Raw genomic sequence first — 12083 nt, 5'->3', positions numbered from 1 at the left:
GGAGAATTCACCCCTACTGAAAACCTTGTCCTGTTGAACTAATGCTGTATATGAGGCATTCTGATAAACCCCTGTAAAATCGTCCTAATTTCCAGTTTGACCGTTTTATTCTGTTCACCCACATTTTCAGTAGTACTACTGCATAGGAGTATGCACTGATGTACTCCGTATCCTCCCCGAGACGTCTGTCCACTGTCATAGTCACATGCAAGTCAATTCAAGTCTTGAGATACACTAATCTTCAATCCAAAGCTAGCTGTACTGGCCTTTTGTCAGTGCACAATTTGGACCACATATTCACATGCCTCTCTCATGCTCTCAGCAAAATTCTCAGCAGTGTACAGTATACTCTTGTATGCGGTGTACTTCCTCGTGGGTGTAAATAAGGCTTTTGCTTAATTCCATCAGAAATTGCTGCTCCACTCTTCTCGCTCAAAGTGTTCTCTCTTTTATTTTGGAGATGCTTTTCTTGCCCAAAGTTGAGCTCAAGCTCACTTTCATCTCCTGGGAAGTTTGCACAGTGCCCTGTATGACACATGCTCGCTCAAATCAACCTTTTTCTCTTATGATTTTTCATCGTCAGTAAATTCCAAGCAGGTCTGTATATGTTAATAAAAAGAAAACTCGAATGAAAATGAAACTTCCAGCCTACTACGTACGAGTACATAGTATTGTGTTGTTAATGGCAACTCCACTAAAATGGAAGGCTTTTCCAGCTCGATGGGCTCAATCCATACCCATACCTACACCTAACGGCTAGTTTCGCGTGGCAGCCGCGGCCAATCATAGCCGTCCGATGCTCCGCTTCCTGACCGTTGCGATTCGAAGCCCTCCCGACCGTTGGAGCGGCCGCTCCCCCTCCGCTCCACGTAAAAAAGGCAACGCCACCCGACACAGAGGACGCGCCCTGCCCTAGCTCGCTATATCTCGCCCCTCCTCCACGCGCCGCCTCCAAGAACTGTATACCACCACGCATCAATCACACGCCGCACGCCGACGCCGATTGGTTGATTTGATTGATTGATTGGGCAAGAGGAGGAGGAGGAAGGGGATTGTTTGCTGCTGGTGCTGCTCCAGAGCTCGCCGGAGCCGCGGTGGCTGCAGCGCTCGACGGCGGGGAAGAGGGGTCGCGGGCGGCGCGGCTGCACTCGTTCTTCGCCTCGGTGATCTCCGGGATCTTCGGCCAGGGCGAGGAGGAGGAGGAAGGGGAGATGGCGACACGCAGCCAGAACGTCGCTGCCGCTCCGCAGCCGCCGCAGAACAGAGGTGAGCGAAAACAGCGTGTCTCAGATCTTTGGGGCTTTGGCGGCTGCGCGGATTCGAGTTCTTGTCGTGTTCCTCGTTAGTTTCCTGTTCGGATCCTGTCCCAAGATTGGGGTTTTTTTTTTTACACGAGTTGCCTTATCTTTGGGTAGGCTTCTCTTCCCCCCAAACTTGGTACTCATCGGTTCGTTGTCCAGCTCCAGCAGTTGATCTTTGTTCTTGTTCTTATTATTTCATTTACCTGCTTTTTGATTGGATTTCTGAAGAAAAGATTCCAATTTGATCCCTATTTGGTGGTGTTGTTCAGTCCGACTTCTCAAAATCGCGAAATTCTCATAGCGTCTGTCTCCTGCTCAATTTCAGGCAATGTTGCCGCTCTGGGAAAGCAGAAGGCCGTCGTGGCCGGCAGGCCCGACGCGAAGAACCGGCGAGCCCTTGGCGAGATCGGCAACGTCATGAACGTCCGCCTACCGGAAGGGTACGTGATACGACCAATCGCTTAGCCTCACGCTGTCATAATTTCTTCTGCTCTTTCTCTGAAACCTTCACTTGTGTTCTTGTAAACAGCAAGCCTCTGCAGCAGGCGCCGGCCGGCCGCACCGCCAACTTTGGTGCCCAACTGCTGAAGAACGCGCAGGCAAATGCTGCGGCAAACAAGGTACATCGGCCAACCAAATCCTTCTTTCATTCTTTGTCTTGATTCTTGAAGCATCTGAATCTGAACCTTACTGAAACTATTGGGTCTGCAGCAGAGTGCAGTTGCACCTGCTGCCGTGGCGAGGCCTGCGCAGAGGCAGGCCAGGAAGGCGCCTGTCAAGCCCGCGCCTCCTCCGCCCGAGCATGTCATCGAGATCAGCTCTGATTCTGACCAGAGCATGAGGCAGCAGTCGGAGGGCAGCGCCAGCTCTGTCCGCAAGTGCTCGAGGAAGAAGGTCATCAACACCCTCACCTCCGTGCTCACTGCACGATCAAAGGTGGGTTATCCACTGAAAATTTCAAAAAGAAAAAAAAAATTCTGCATACCAATCACTGACAGGTTATCTTAAGTTCTTAACCTGTATTTACTCCATGCTAATGCCAGGTTGCCTGTGGAATCACTGACAAACCTCGAGAAGTGATTAAGGACATTGACAAGCTCGACTGTGACAATGAGCTGGCTGTGGTGGACTACATTGAGGATATCTACAAGTTCTACAAGGTCGCTGAGGTAACTGAGTCGCTCTCTCTGCTTGATCCTTCTTCGATGCCTACGCAAATGCTGTATGTGCTTGGTCACTGAAAGGTGCAATCTTTCCTGGCCTTGCTGCAGAACGAGTGCCGCCCGTGTGATTACATCGACACCCAGGTGGAGATCAATTCCAAGATGAGGGCCATCCTGGCAGACTGGATAATTGAAGTGCATCACAAGTTTGAGCTCATGCCAGAGACCCTATACCTCTCCATGTATGTCATCGACCGGTACCTCTCGATGCAGCAAGTGCAGCGGAGGGAGCTGCAGCTGGTAGGTGTCTCTGCCATGCTAATAGCTTGCAAGTACGAGGAGATTTGGGCCCCAGAGGTAGCAACATTTTTAGCCCCTTTGCTCTGCACTGCCCATTTCTAGCAGGGATTTGTTCTGATTGGATCTCTGTCTATGTATTTGCAGGTGAACGACTTCATCTTGATATCAGATAGTGCATACACTAGGGAACAGATTCTTGCAATGGAGAAGGGGATTCTGAATAAGCTTCAGTGGAATCTCACCGTTCCTACAGCATATGTCTTCATTATGCGCTATCTGAAGGCGGGGGCGTCTGCAGATAACAAAAGTGACAAGGAGGTAAAGAGCCATGGCTTCTGTTTGTTTCTGTTTACCATCGGATTATATTTCATTGCTAAGCAACAAGTTTGAGCGTGTAATCAAAATTTCTTTTGGTGAATGCAGATGGAGCACATGGCCTTCTTCTTCGCTGAATTGGCACTGATGCAGTACGGGCTGGTGGCATCCCTGCCTTCCAAGGTTGCTGCCTCTGCTGTCTATGCAGCCAGGCTCACCCTGAAGAAGAGCCCTCTATGGACTGACACTCTCAAGCACCACACTGGATTTACCGAGTCACAGCTATTGTAAGCACTACATGACTCGATGACTTGTTTAACTAGCATCACTGAAATTCTCCATTGAGCAGATATACTGAACTTTATTTTTCTGCGATGATTTCAGGGACTCTGCAAAGCTTCTTGTTACCTCACACTCTACTGCCCCTGAGAGCAAGCTGAGGGTTGTGTACAAGAAGTATTCCAGTGAGCAGCTTGGAGGAGTGGCACTTCGCTCACCAGCAGTGGAACTCTGCAAATAAATGGAGATTAGCTTTGTCTCGTATTTCGTTTGCTTATTTGGTTTAGAGTGCAATGGAAGGCGAGTCTGACATTCATTAGGCGTTTGCTTGTTTTGGAGTCAAGAAAGTTTGGAATCTTGACACGCTTGCTATGACTTCTAATGGCCAGGATTTGGCCTTTATGTGATAATACACCTTGGTGTATATAAACTGTCATCTGAATCTTATCAATAACGGTCCTTGATAAGTATGAATGATGATCGAATTACATGTTTGCATACAACAATCTCGTGTCTTGAATCGATCCCATACTCCTGGAAATGTTTTAATAGCTCTGGCAACCTAAAAAAACTGGTAATCACCATGGAGATATGGTTTGCATCTGTAGTCTCTTGAAGAAGGTTATAGCCACTGGTAATCAAGAAACTTGTGTCTGTGATGTTTGCCAATCGAAGGTTTACTATCATATTCTTGGTGCCTGACAGTAGCAGTTTTGAAACCTTAGATAATCCATGTAATTTTCAACTCACATATAAGATTTATAAAAATGAATTAAGTATAGAGCAAGATATGGTTATAATAGAGTAATTCGAATAAGGTTAAACAAATGATACATTAATTAGACTTTCATCGGCACATTCAAAATACTGGCGTTCATCTTGATGGGCATATCATCTCCATCAGTGAAGCCAGATTACAATGCGAAGATCCACCCTTGTCGACTGCTCTATGAGAAATCTCTTTCCACTCCAGAGCGTGCCTCCTTATTGCTTTCATCTCAGCTTCTTCAGATGCCATCAGCCTCTTAACAGCCCTTGCAATCTCCTCCCTTCTGATCAGGCGATCCTTGTCTGTCGAGTCCCTCAAGTTCACTCCAATCTTCCACTCTTCCACAATTAGCCGGCCATCAATTGGTTGATCAAAGAACAATGGTAAGGTGAGCATAGGTACCCCAGCGAAGACAGCTTCCAGCGTCGAGTTCATTCCACAATGGGTCAGGAAGCCCCCGACTGAAGGGTGGCACAGAACCTTCAGCTGATCACACCATGGAAGTATCATGCCCTTGTTGGTGTTACCGACAAGTTCTCGCACTCGAGTGGATTGTTCACGAAGAATCCACAAGAATCTGACCTCACTTGTGGCAAGGCCCAAGGCGATCTCATCAAGCTGAGAGGATGACACCGAGACAAAACTGCCAAGAGAAACATATAGCACTGAGTTCTCAGGTTGACAATCCAGCCACGCGAAGTAATCTATCCGTCCAGGAGCTTCTCCATTGGACTTGGTATGCTCGTTTTCAAGGGTCATATACGGAATGCAGGGCCCAATTGGGTACACTGGGCAGGTGACTAATGATTCAAGAGAGTCGATTACACTGGCCTCAAGCTCATATATGGTGGTGAATAGGAGGCACTGTGCTTTTCTGATGCTAGAGATACATGCTAGGATATACTCCACTGTTCTCTCACTGTGAATTAAAGGCTTGAGATCAGATAACATTATTGAACTTGAAGCCAAGCTTGAGATATAGTGCTCAAGTCTCTGATCAGGGTTATCTGCTGATCAAAAGTAGATAAGATCGTAAGAGTGAATAATTTTGTAAACTGTTAGCAGTAGATGATTCAGATGCACAGAAACTTACATCTCTCAAATGTTAGTACAAAACAACAAAACACTAAGACTACTCAAGTTTGGTACAGAAAGTGGATTCATCTTAATAGAGAAATTAAAAAGAAGCGATACCTCTCAAGATTGGGGTGAAGTGGCGATGTGTTCTGCGATTAAACCCCGACTAGGGGATTTGTTGATTGGAGAGCCAAAATGAGAAAGACAACCATTTTGACGACTTAAAAGATTTTGTTAGCTGAATCACGTGAGCTTTGTTCCAGACTCGCAATAATGGATTTATGTGAAAGAACACTAACAAATTGTTCTCCTATTTGACGGTGTTTCATTTACCACGCTATATTCACACCTACAACTGCCTATATTCAACCACCTTTTTGAACGAATTAAACCCAAAGCACTCAAACACTTCGGAATGTGCGTATAAGTAACAAACAAAGCTAAGTGTCTGCGCGAGTTCATTCCGCACCTTGTATAGTGTATAGATTTCGATGATCTCACATTTTTTCCACACCTTGTCAGCTCTGCTTCAGAAACCTTGAGACCGCCCAACACCTCTTCAAAGAATGTCCCTTTGTGCAGCAGATTTGGAATGAGGTTGGGCGTCAGATCAGGCCACGGCGCTTCCAAGACTCATCAGAGGACAGTACACTGCTTGACTGGTGGCATAGCCAAACAAGCAATGCAGAGAAAATTCAGAAAAAAGGACTACGCTCTGCTTTCCTGACGGTGCTCTGGGAAATTTGTACGGAAAGAAACAACCGCATCTTCCGAAGCACAGAGTCGACACCGCCGGCGATTGCAAGCAAGATTGTGGACGAGATGCAGCTTTGGGGAATGGCAGGCGCCAAGGGAGTGCAGAATGTAATATCGCGAGAGTAGTTCTTTTATCACCTTAATGTAGGCGGGAAGTGTTTTTCAAGTACTACACCGCACCCCCTGTACAGTGTTTTTCTAACCTCTCTACAATATAAAACCAGCTCCGCTGGGTTCTTTCAAAAAACATTTTTTCTTTCCCCCTAGGGGTTGTATTTTCTCGTGCTATATTCAATGAAAAGGCACGCTAATGCTATTTTTCCGTTCAGAAAAAAAAAACAAACAAACAAAGCAAGAAGTAAGTAACATTGTATTCACAGCACCGAGTAATAGCCAACATATGTCTCTCTTGGAGCCTTATCTAGTAAACAGGCAGAAATCAGATTCAGTAAATCTCCTAACTCATCAGTTCATGGATGTAACAATGTGGGTAAATCTCTAAATTGATTCGTATGTGGGTGATTCAGTAAAAAATGAGATTCAGGAGAGGGTAAGCTTGACAGTAACAGGCAATGGAAGCAATGAAGAGACCTCACCAGTTGTGGCACCGGCGACCGGCTGGTGCGGCGGTTTAGCGAGCCACGACGGGAGGCTGTCGAAGTGGTAGTAGGCGGAGAAGAACACGGCGGCCATGGGGAAGAGGGAGCAGACGGGCACGCCCCTCCGGTTGCCGACGTCCACGACCCACGGCACGTAGAAGTCGGCCACGAAGGCCGCGACGGGCACCGCTGTCTCCTCCTTCTCCTCGAGCCGGAGCCGGTCGAGCAGTCGCTCGAAGGGCGCCTCCATCCTGGCGCCGACGGCGTCGAGGAAGCCCGCGTGGTCGGCGGCGCGGCCGTTCTCGGAGGGGATGACGTTGGGGATGGCGCGCAGCCGCACGCCGGGCGGCGCGGAGGAGGAGGAGAGGAGGCCGAGCCACTCCTCGGTGACTACGAAGGTGACCGTGGCGGCGCCCCGCGCGGCGAGGAGCCGGCTCAGGTTCATCATGGCGTTCACGTGCCCGCGCCCCGGGAACGGCACCGCCACGACATGGCAGCGGCACGGCTCGTCCCCGGCGGCGGCGGCGGAGGTGGAGGCGGCCATCGCGCTCGCAATCTCTCCCCTGTTGTGGCTGCGTGCGTGCGTGCGTGTGGTTCTCGCTCTCCCCTCTCCCTTTGTGTGTGCCGGCGCCACGCTGCCCACACACGCATGCCCACATGTGCACGTGTCGATGGATATTGATACGATCATGTGTGATGGCATGATCATAATATAACATTTTGAGTAATTCTCATTTCGGATCATATTTCATTACTGATAGTTTACTTTAAAACATCTTTTAATCGACGTTCTTATTTTGGACAGGGTAGTCTTGTTTTTTCTTTTTCACTTTTGACTACCGACCCTCGTCTCAAACATATGAAACTCTTAAATCTCACAGCTATATGCAAGTTATTTCTTTTTGCATGTAACAAGTTAGATGTAGATAATTAAAATTAAGGATGGTCTAAAACACCATGAAAATAAAAATACCCAATCCAAAACAAAAAAATTGGTTAAGGAACTATTCAAAGCAAAACATTGATAATAAAATATTATTTCGTGACCTTGGGTAACAGATCAACAGAGGATAGGCGGAAAAGTATCGTTTTTCCCGCCTATTCTGAGAACGAGATGAGTTCGAGTCGTAAAGCCCAATATATTGTATGGTATTTTACTATGAGATTAGGACTGGTTTATATAGTCCCCAAACATAAATGTGGAGTTATAACCTTAACCCCGATGGTGCACAGGAAGTTACTACAATACCCCTATGATGCTAGAAACCCACATTGATGTGGTCCTCCAGAGTTCCTGCCGCTAGTTTGTAAGTGTGGTTGGAGCGGCCCAGTGATATCTTCTCGAGAAATATTCCTCACTAGCGACGTAACCTTCAAGCTTCATTTGCCATGATCGAATAGTACATTTCTCTTGCAGTGGGCTCAAATATTTTCTTTTCCGAACACCGGTTATTTAGTATTTAACTGTCACATTAAGTTAGCCGCAAGTAAAAATCAGGTTGGTCAGTAAAAAGGGTATCTGCCATAAGTAAAAGCCTCTTAGGCTGGTAATCTAAGAGAGTGTTTCGATAGAACAGGGATGATGTTTGCCTCGTACAACAGATTACCTAAAGTAAAATTTTCTCTTCCATTATTCTCCACGTGGATACTGATACACAACAAGCATTCACGCTAGTACATTTATTTACTTTTTTGGTTTAATTCACGCTGTTCTCTCACTGGAAATTAAGTCTCCCGTCGGCGAGATCTTTCACGAATCCGTTCAACGAGCGGCGCGACGAGCCACCGTCCTGCACGGCGCCACGGCAAGCCTCGCGCAGCAGCGCGGCCCTCCTCCTCATCTCTCGGCTCTCGCCGTCGTCCGGATCCATCAGCCTCGCCGCGGCGGCACGGATCGCGTCCCTGCCGACGACGACGCCGCCGCCGTCGTCCTCCTCCCTCCTCTGCTCCGACAGGTTGACGCCGATCCTCCACTCGTCGGCCACGACGCGGGCGTCCACCACCTGATCCCAGACGACGGGGAGCGCGAGCAGCGGCACGCCGGCGAACACGGCCTCGAGCAGCGAGTTCCACCCGCAGTGGCTGAGGAAGCCGCCGACGGAGCGGTGGCACAGCACGCCCAGCTGGTCGCACCACGGCACCACCAACCCGTTGCCGCCGGCGATCCGTCGCAGGTCACCGGCGCTGGCGCTGTCCCTGGCCACCCAGAAGAACCTGACCGCGCTGTCGCGCAGCGCCACGGCGACCTCCTCCAGCTGCGACGGCCACATGGAGACGACGCTGCCGAACGAGACGTACAGCACGGAGCGCTCCGGCTGCGCGTCCAGCCAGGCACGGTGCTCCTCGTCGTCGATCTTGCTGGCGCCGCCGTCCAGCGGCATGTCCGAGATTGAAGGTCCGACTGGGTACACCGGGAACGGAACCGCCTGCGTGATTCTGTCCATGGCGCAGGGTTCGAGCTCGTAAAAGGAAGTGAAGAGGACACACTGCGCTTTACGCACGTTGACGAACGCCTCCGTTGTCAGCTTCATTGACCGTTCCCAAGACCGGAAGATCTTGACGTCAGAGAGCCTGACTGATGAGCAGCCTGGGACATATTGCTCCAAGGACTTGCGGCTTAGGTCTGCAAAGAAAAGAAGTAGAGCATATAATAAGTTATGCAATGTTAGGCCCTGTTTAGTTGCAAAGTTTTTTTTTCCAAACTTCCAACTTTCCATCAGATCAAACCTTTCATACACACACAACTTTTCAGTCACATCGTTCCAATTTCAACCAAACTTCCAAACTTCAATGTGAACACCAAAATTGGAAGTGTGGTTGAAATTGGAACAATGTGACAGAAAAGTTGAAAGTTTGTATCAGAAGATGCAATTGCAAATATGCATGATGATAGGAATGCTTTAGCATAAGAATTTTAAAAATGCATTGTGACTATTAGTTCCATACTTGTATCTTTTTATGACTGAAAACTGAAATATGTTTCATCCAAAAAAGGGGGAAAAGAGGAAACTTCTCATGTACTAGAATCAAATACAAATATATTGTGGAATAAATCACTCATTTTCCATTATTTTATTGATAACAAGTACTTGTAGTCACTGAAAAAGCAAAGGACTTTACTTACTCAGGACACACCGACAAAGAAATATAAAGTTTATGAGAAAGGGTTGTGCACAATAAGCTAAGGAAGGGCTCTGTTTGTGACCTCATTTAATACAAGTAAAAATCTCTGTTTTGGCATCACGGCAGTAGACACGTTTCAGCAAACATTCCTAAAGTTCTTTCGACTGCATCTAACTTCAACACTTATGAACCTATGAAAAAGTTAATTGAGACAAAATGCATTTTGGTTTAGTTATATCCAACTTCAGAACTTATGAACCTGTGGAAAAGTTGACTGATAAAAAAAAAAGCATTTTGGTTTAGTTGTCCTAGTAATCAGATTATCTACTTCTTTGGTTTCTCCGCAATTCTACATTTTAATAGTGCTGTAGGGGCAACTAATTTATCATTTATGGACAATGTAGCAGAATAATGTTTTGACAATGGTGTACTTCCCAAAATTGAGGACCTCAAAGTCAAATCCCTGTAAGTTTCAGCCCCTATCTTCATTAAAAGAAGGTGCAGTTTTCATCTTAGGCCTTGTTAGATCCAAAAAATTTTGGCAAAAAACGTCACATCAAATGTTTGGACACGTACATGGGATATTAAATGGAAAAAAACCAATTGCACAGTTTGCATGTAAATTGTGAGACGAATTTTTTGAGCCTAATTACGCTATGATTTGACAATGTGATGCTACAGTAAACATTTGTTAATGACAGATTAATTAGGCTTAATAAATTCGTCTCGCAGTTTATAGGTGGAATCTGTAATTTGTTTTTGTTACTAGTCTCCGTTTAATACTTCGAATGTGTATATGTATACTTCAAAAAATTTACGCCCAAAGAACTAAACACACTCTTAGGAAAGAACAGTAGGACACTATTTCAATTAGAATTCACGAAGTAGCAGAATTCACTGACTGTGCATTTATAATTTGATTTCAGAAACATTAAAACATAAGATGATTCAGTTAGAAATTGTCTAGACCAAACTGAATATTGAAACAGTATGTTTGGATCATCCAAAGTTCTTGGAAGCATACGATATCTTAATTTGTTTCAACAAGAACATACCCCTATATTTGAAATCCCCAATATTTGTCATTTTCAAGAGTAGAAAAGGTGCTACACACTCGAAATTTGACGTAGATGTCTAGAAACTATTGTGGAAATCTCACATGAAGTCGGAGACATCGTGGAAACTACAGTAGTGTTGATTTAAAGAGAGAAAATTCAAAGCGAGAAAATCGGAGACAAGGACTGAAGCCAAATACCTTGCTCGCCCTCCCGGTCATCCACCGGCGGCCAGAGGTGGATGTTGTAGAGCGCCCAGAAGAACGTGGCCGCCATGGTCCACAGCGAGCACACCGGGATCCCGCGCGCCGCGCCGGCCGGCACGCCCCACGCCAGGTAGGTGTCGGCCACGATCGCGTCGGGCCTCCGCTCCAGCCGGTCGAGCAGCTGCTCGACGGCCACCCCCATCTTGGCGTCCACGGCCTCGAAGAAGCCGGCGGGGTCGGCGCCGCGGCCGTGCTCGGAGGGGATGACGTTGGGGATGGTGGCGAGGCGGACGCGGCCCGCCGGCGGCAGCGTGGCGGGCACACCGGCGGAGGCCAGCAGCCCGTGCCACTCCTCCGTGACGACGACGGTGACGGTGAGCTCGCCGTCCGCGGCCGCGAGGAGGCGGCACGCGGCCAGCATGGGGTTGATGTGGCCGCGGCCCGGGTACGGCACCGCGACCACGTGCCGGGACACGGCTGTCGACGCCATGCTAATCTCTATCGGACTATCTCTGCTGGAATTTGTGTCTTCTTGGTGGAACTAATATAAAGGCAGCACAGATTGGAGAGCTTTTGATACACTGTAGTACTTGATAAGTGATACATAGACCCAGCTGTGAATTGTGAGGTCAGAGCAAACAAAGGAGAACAAATTGGCTTGTCATTTCTTCTGCTCCCTCCGTCGTAGCAACCGACGATCCAATCCTATATGTCCAAATTCGCAGTGGTTGCTACATATTGAGATGAAGAGAGTACAAACTAGTTATATAAGGTTTACTTTGTGGAACCCAAATATCGATAGTTATGTGAGGTTCACTTTGTGGGACCCAAATATTAGTGGGGTGGTGCTTGTGACTAGCGAACATTTCTTGCTTCCATATCCCAAATTACATGCTATTCCGGAGTTGAACTCCATTGTTGCTCTTCTAGTGAACAATTAACAGCAAAATTATAGCCCTTAAGGGTTTATTCGGTTTGGAGGGGATCCGGTTTGGAGGGGATAGAAGAGTATTAGAGGGGATGTGGAATAAATCTCCTTCAATCTCTTTTTTATGGGGATTAACCGAACAAGGCCTAACGATGTTATATTTCCCTACAGTACTGCCATGGTGTCACCTTATTAAAACTGATTATATTTAA

General features: G+C 47.3%; 3 protein-coding genes across 6 annotated transcripts; 1 reads left to right on the top strand and 2 right to left on the bottom strand.

The window, feature by feature from the left end:
• Nucleotides 1-913: 913 nt before the first annotated feature.
• LOC127762247 (cyclin-B1-1) lies at nt 914-3991 on the top strand. Of its 3 annotated transcripts, none has more exons than XM_052286694.1 (9): nt 914-1266; nt 1627-1741; nt 1831-1921; nt 2016-2237; nt 2345-2470; nt 2573-2821; nt 2909-3082; nt 3188-3366; nt 3464-3991. In XM_052286694.1, exons 1-9 carry the CDS (start codon nt 1212-1214, stop codon nt 3597-3599), a joined length of 1347 nt encoding a protein of 448 aa, XP_052142654.1. In that variant the 5' UTR covers nt 914-1211; the 3' UTR covers nt 3600-3991. The 3 variants fall into 3 exon arrangements, with proteins under 3 accessions (XP_052142654.1, XP_052142663.1, XP_052142647.1); XM_052286703.1 differs by having other exon boundaries at nt 2013-2237; nt 2573-2764; XM_052286687.1 differs by having other exon boundaries at nt 2013-2237.
• A 120-nt stretch (nt 3992-4111) lies between these two features.
• LOC127762235 (UDP-glycosyltransferase 87A2-like) lies at nt 4112-7126 on the bottom strand. 2 transcript variants are annotated; one of them, XM_052286669.1, is made up of 2 exons: nt 6557-7126; nt 4112-5137 (listed from the first exon to the last, which is right to left on the bottom strand). In XM_052286669.1, the coding sequence occupies exons 1-2, from the start codon at nt 7101-7103 to the stop codon at nt 4233-4235; spliced, it is 1452 nt and encodes a 483-aa protein (XP_052142629.1). In that variant the 5' UTR covers nt 7104-7126; the 3' UTR covers nt 4112-4232. The 2 variants fall into 2 exon arrangements, with proteins under 2 accessions (XP_052142629.1, XP_052142637.1); XM_052286677.1 differs by having other exon boundaries at nt 4112-5134.
• A 960-nt stretch (nt 7127-8086) lies between these two features.
• Nucleotides 8087-11934, bottom strand: LOC127766954 (UDP-glycosyltransferase 87A1-like). The gene is made up of 2 exons (XM_052292139.1): nt 10938-11934; nt 8087-9182 (listed from the first exon to the last, which is right to left on the bottom strand). The coding sequence occupies exons 1-2, from the start codon at nt 11431-11433 to the stop codon at nt 8275-8277; spliced, it is 1404 nt and encodes a 467-aa protein (XP_052148099.1). The 5' UTR covers nt 11434-11934; the 3' UTR covers nt 8087-8274.
• Between the last annotated feature and the right edge of the window lie 149 nt (nt 11935-12083).

Source organism: Oryza glaberrima, chromosome 1 (assembly GCF_000147395.1).
Source record: "Oryza glaberrima chromosome 1, OglaRS2, whole genome shotgun sequence".
In the NCBI taxonomy this organism is placed as follows: Eukaryota; Viridiplantae; Streptophyta; class Magnoliopsida; order Poales; family Poaceae; genus Oryza; species Oryza glaberrima.
This window is presented reverse-complemented; position numbering and strand designations above follow the sequence as displayed.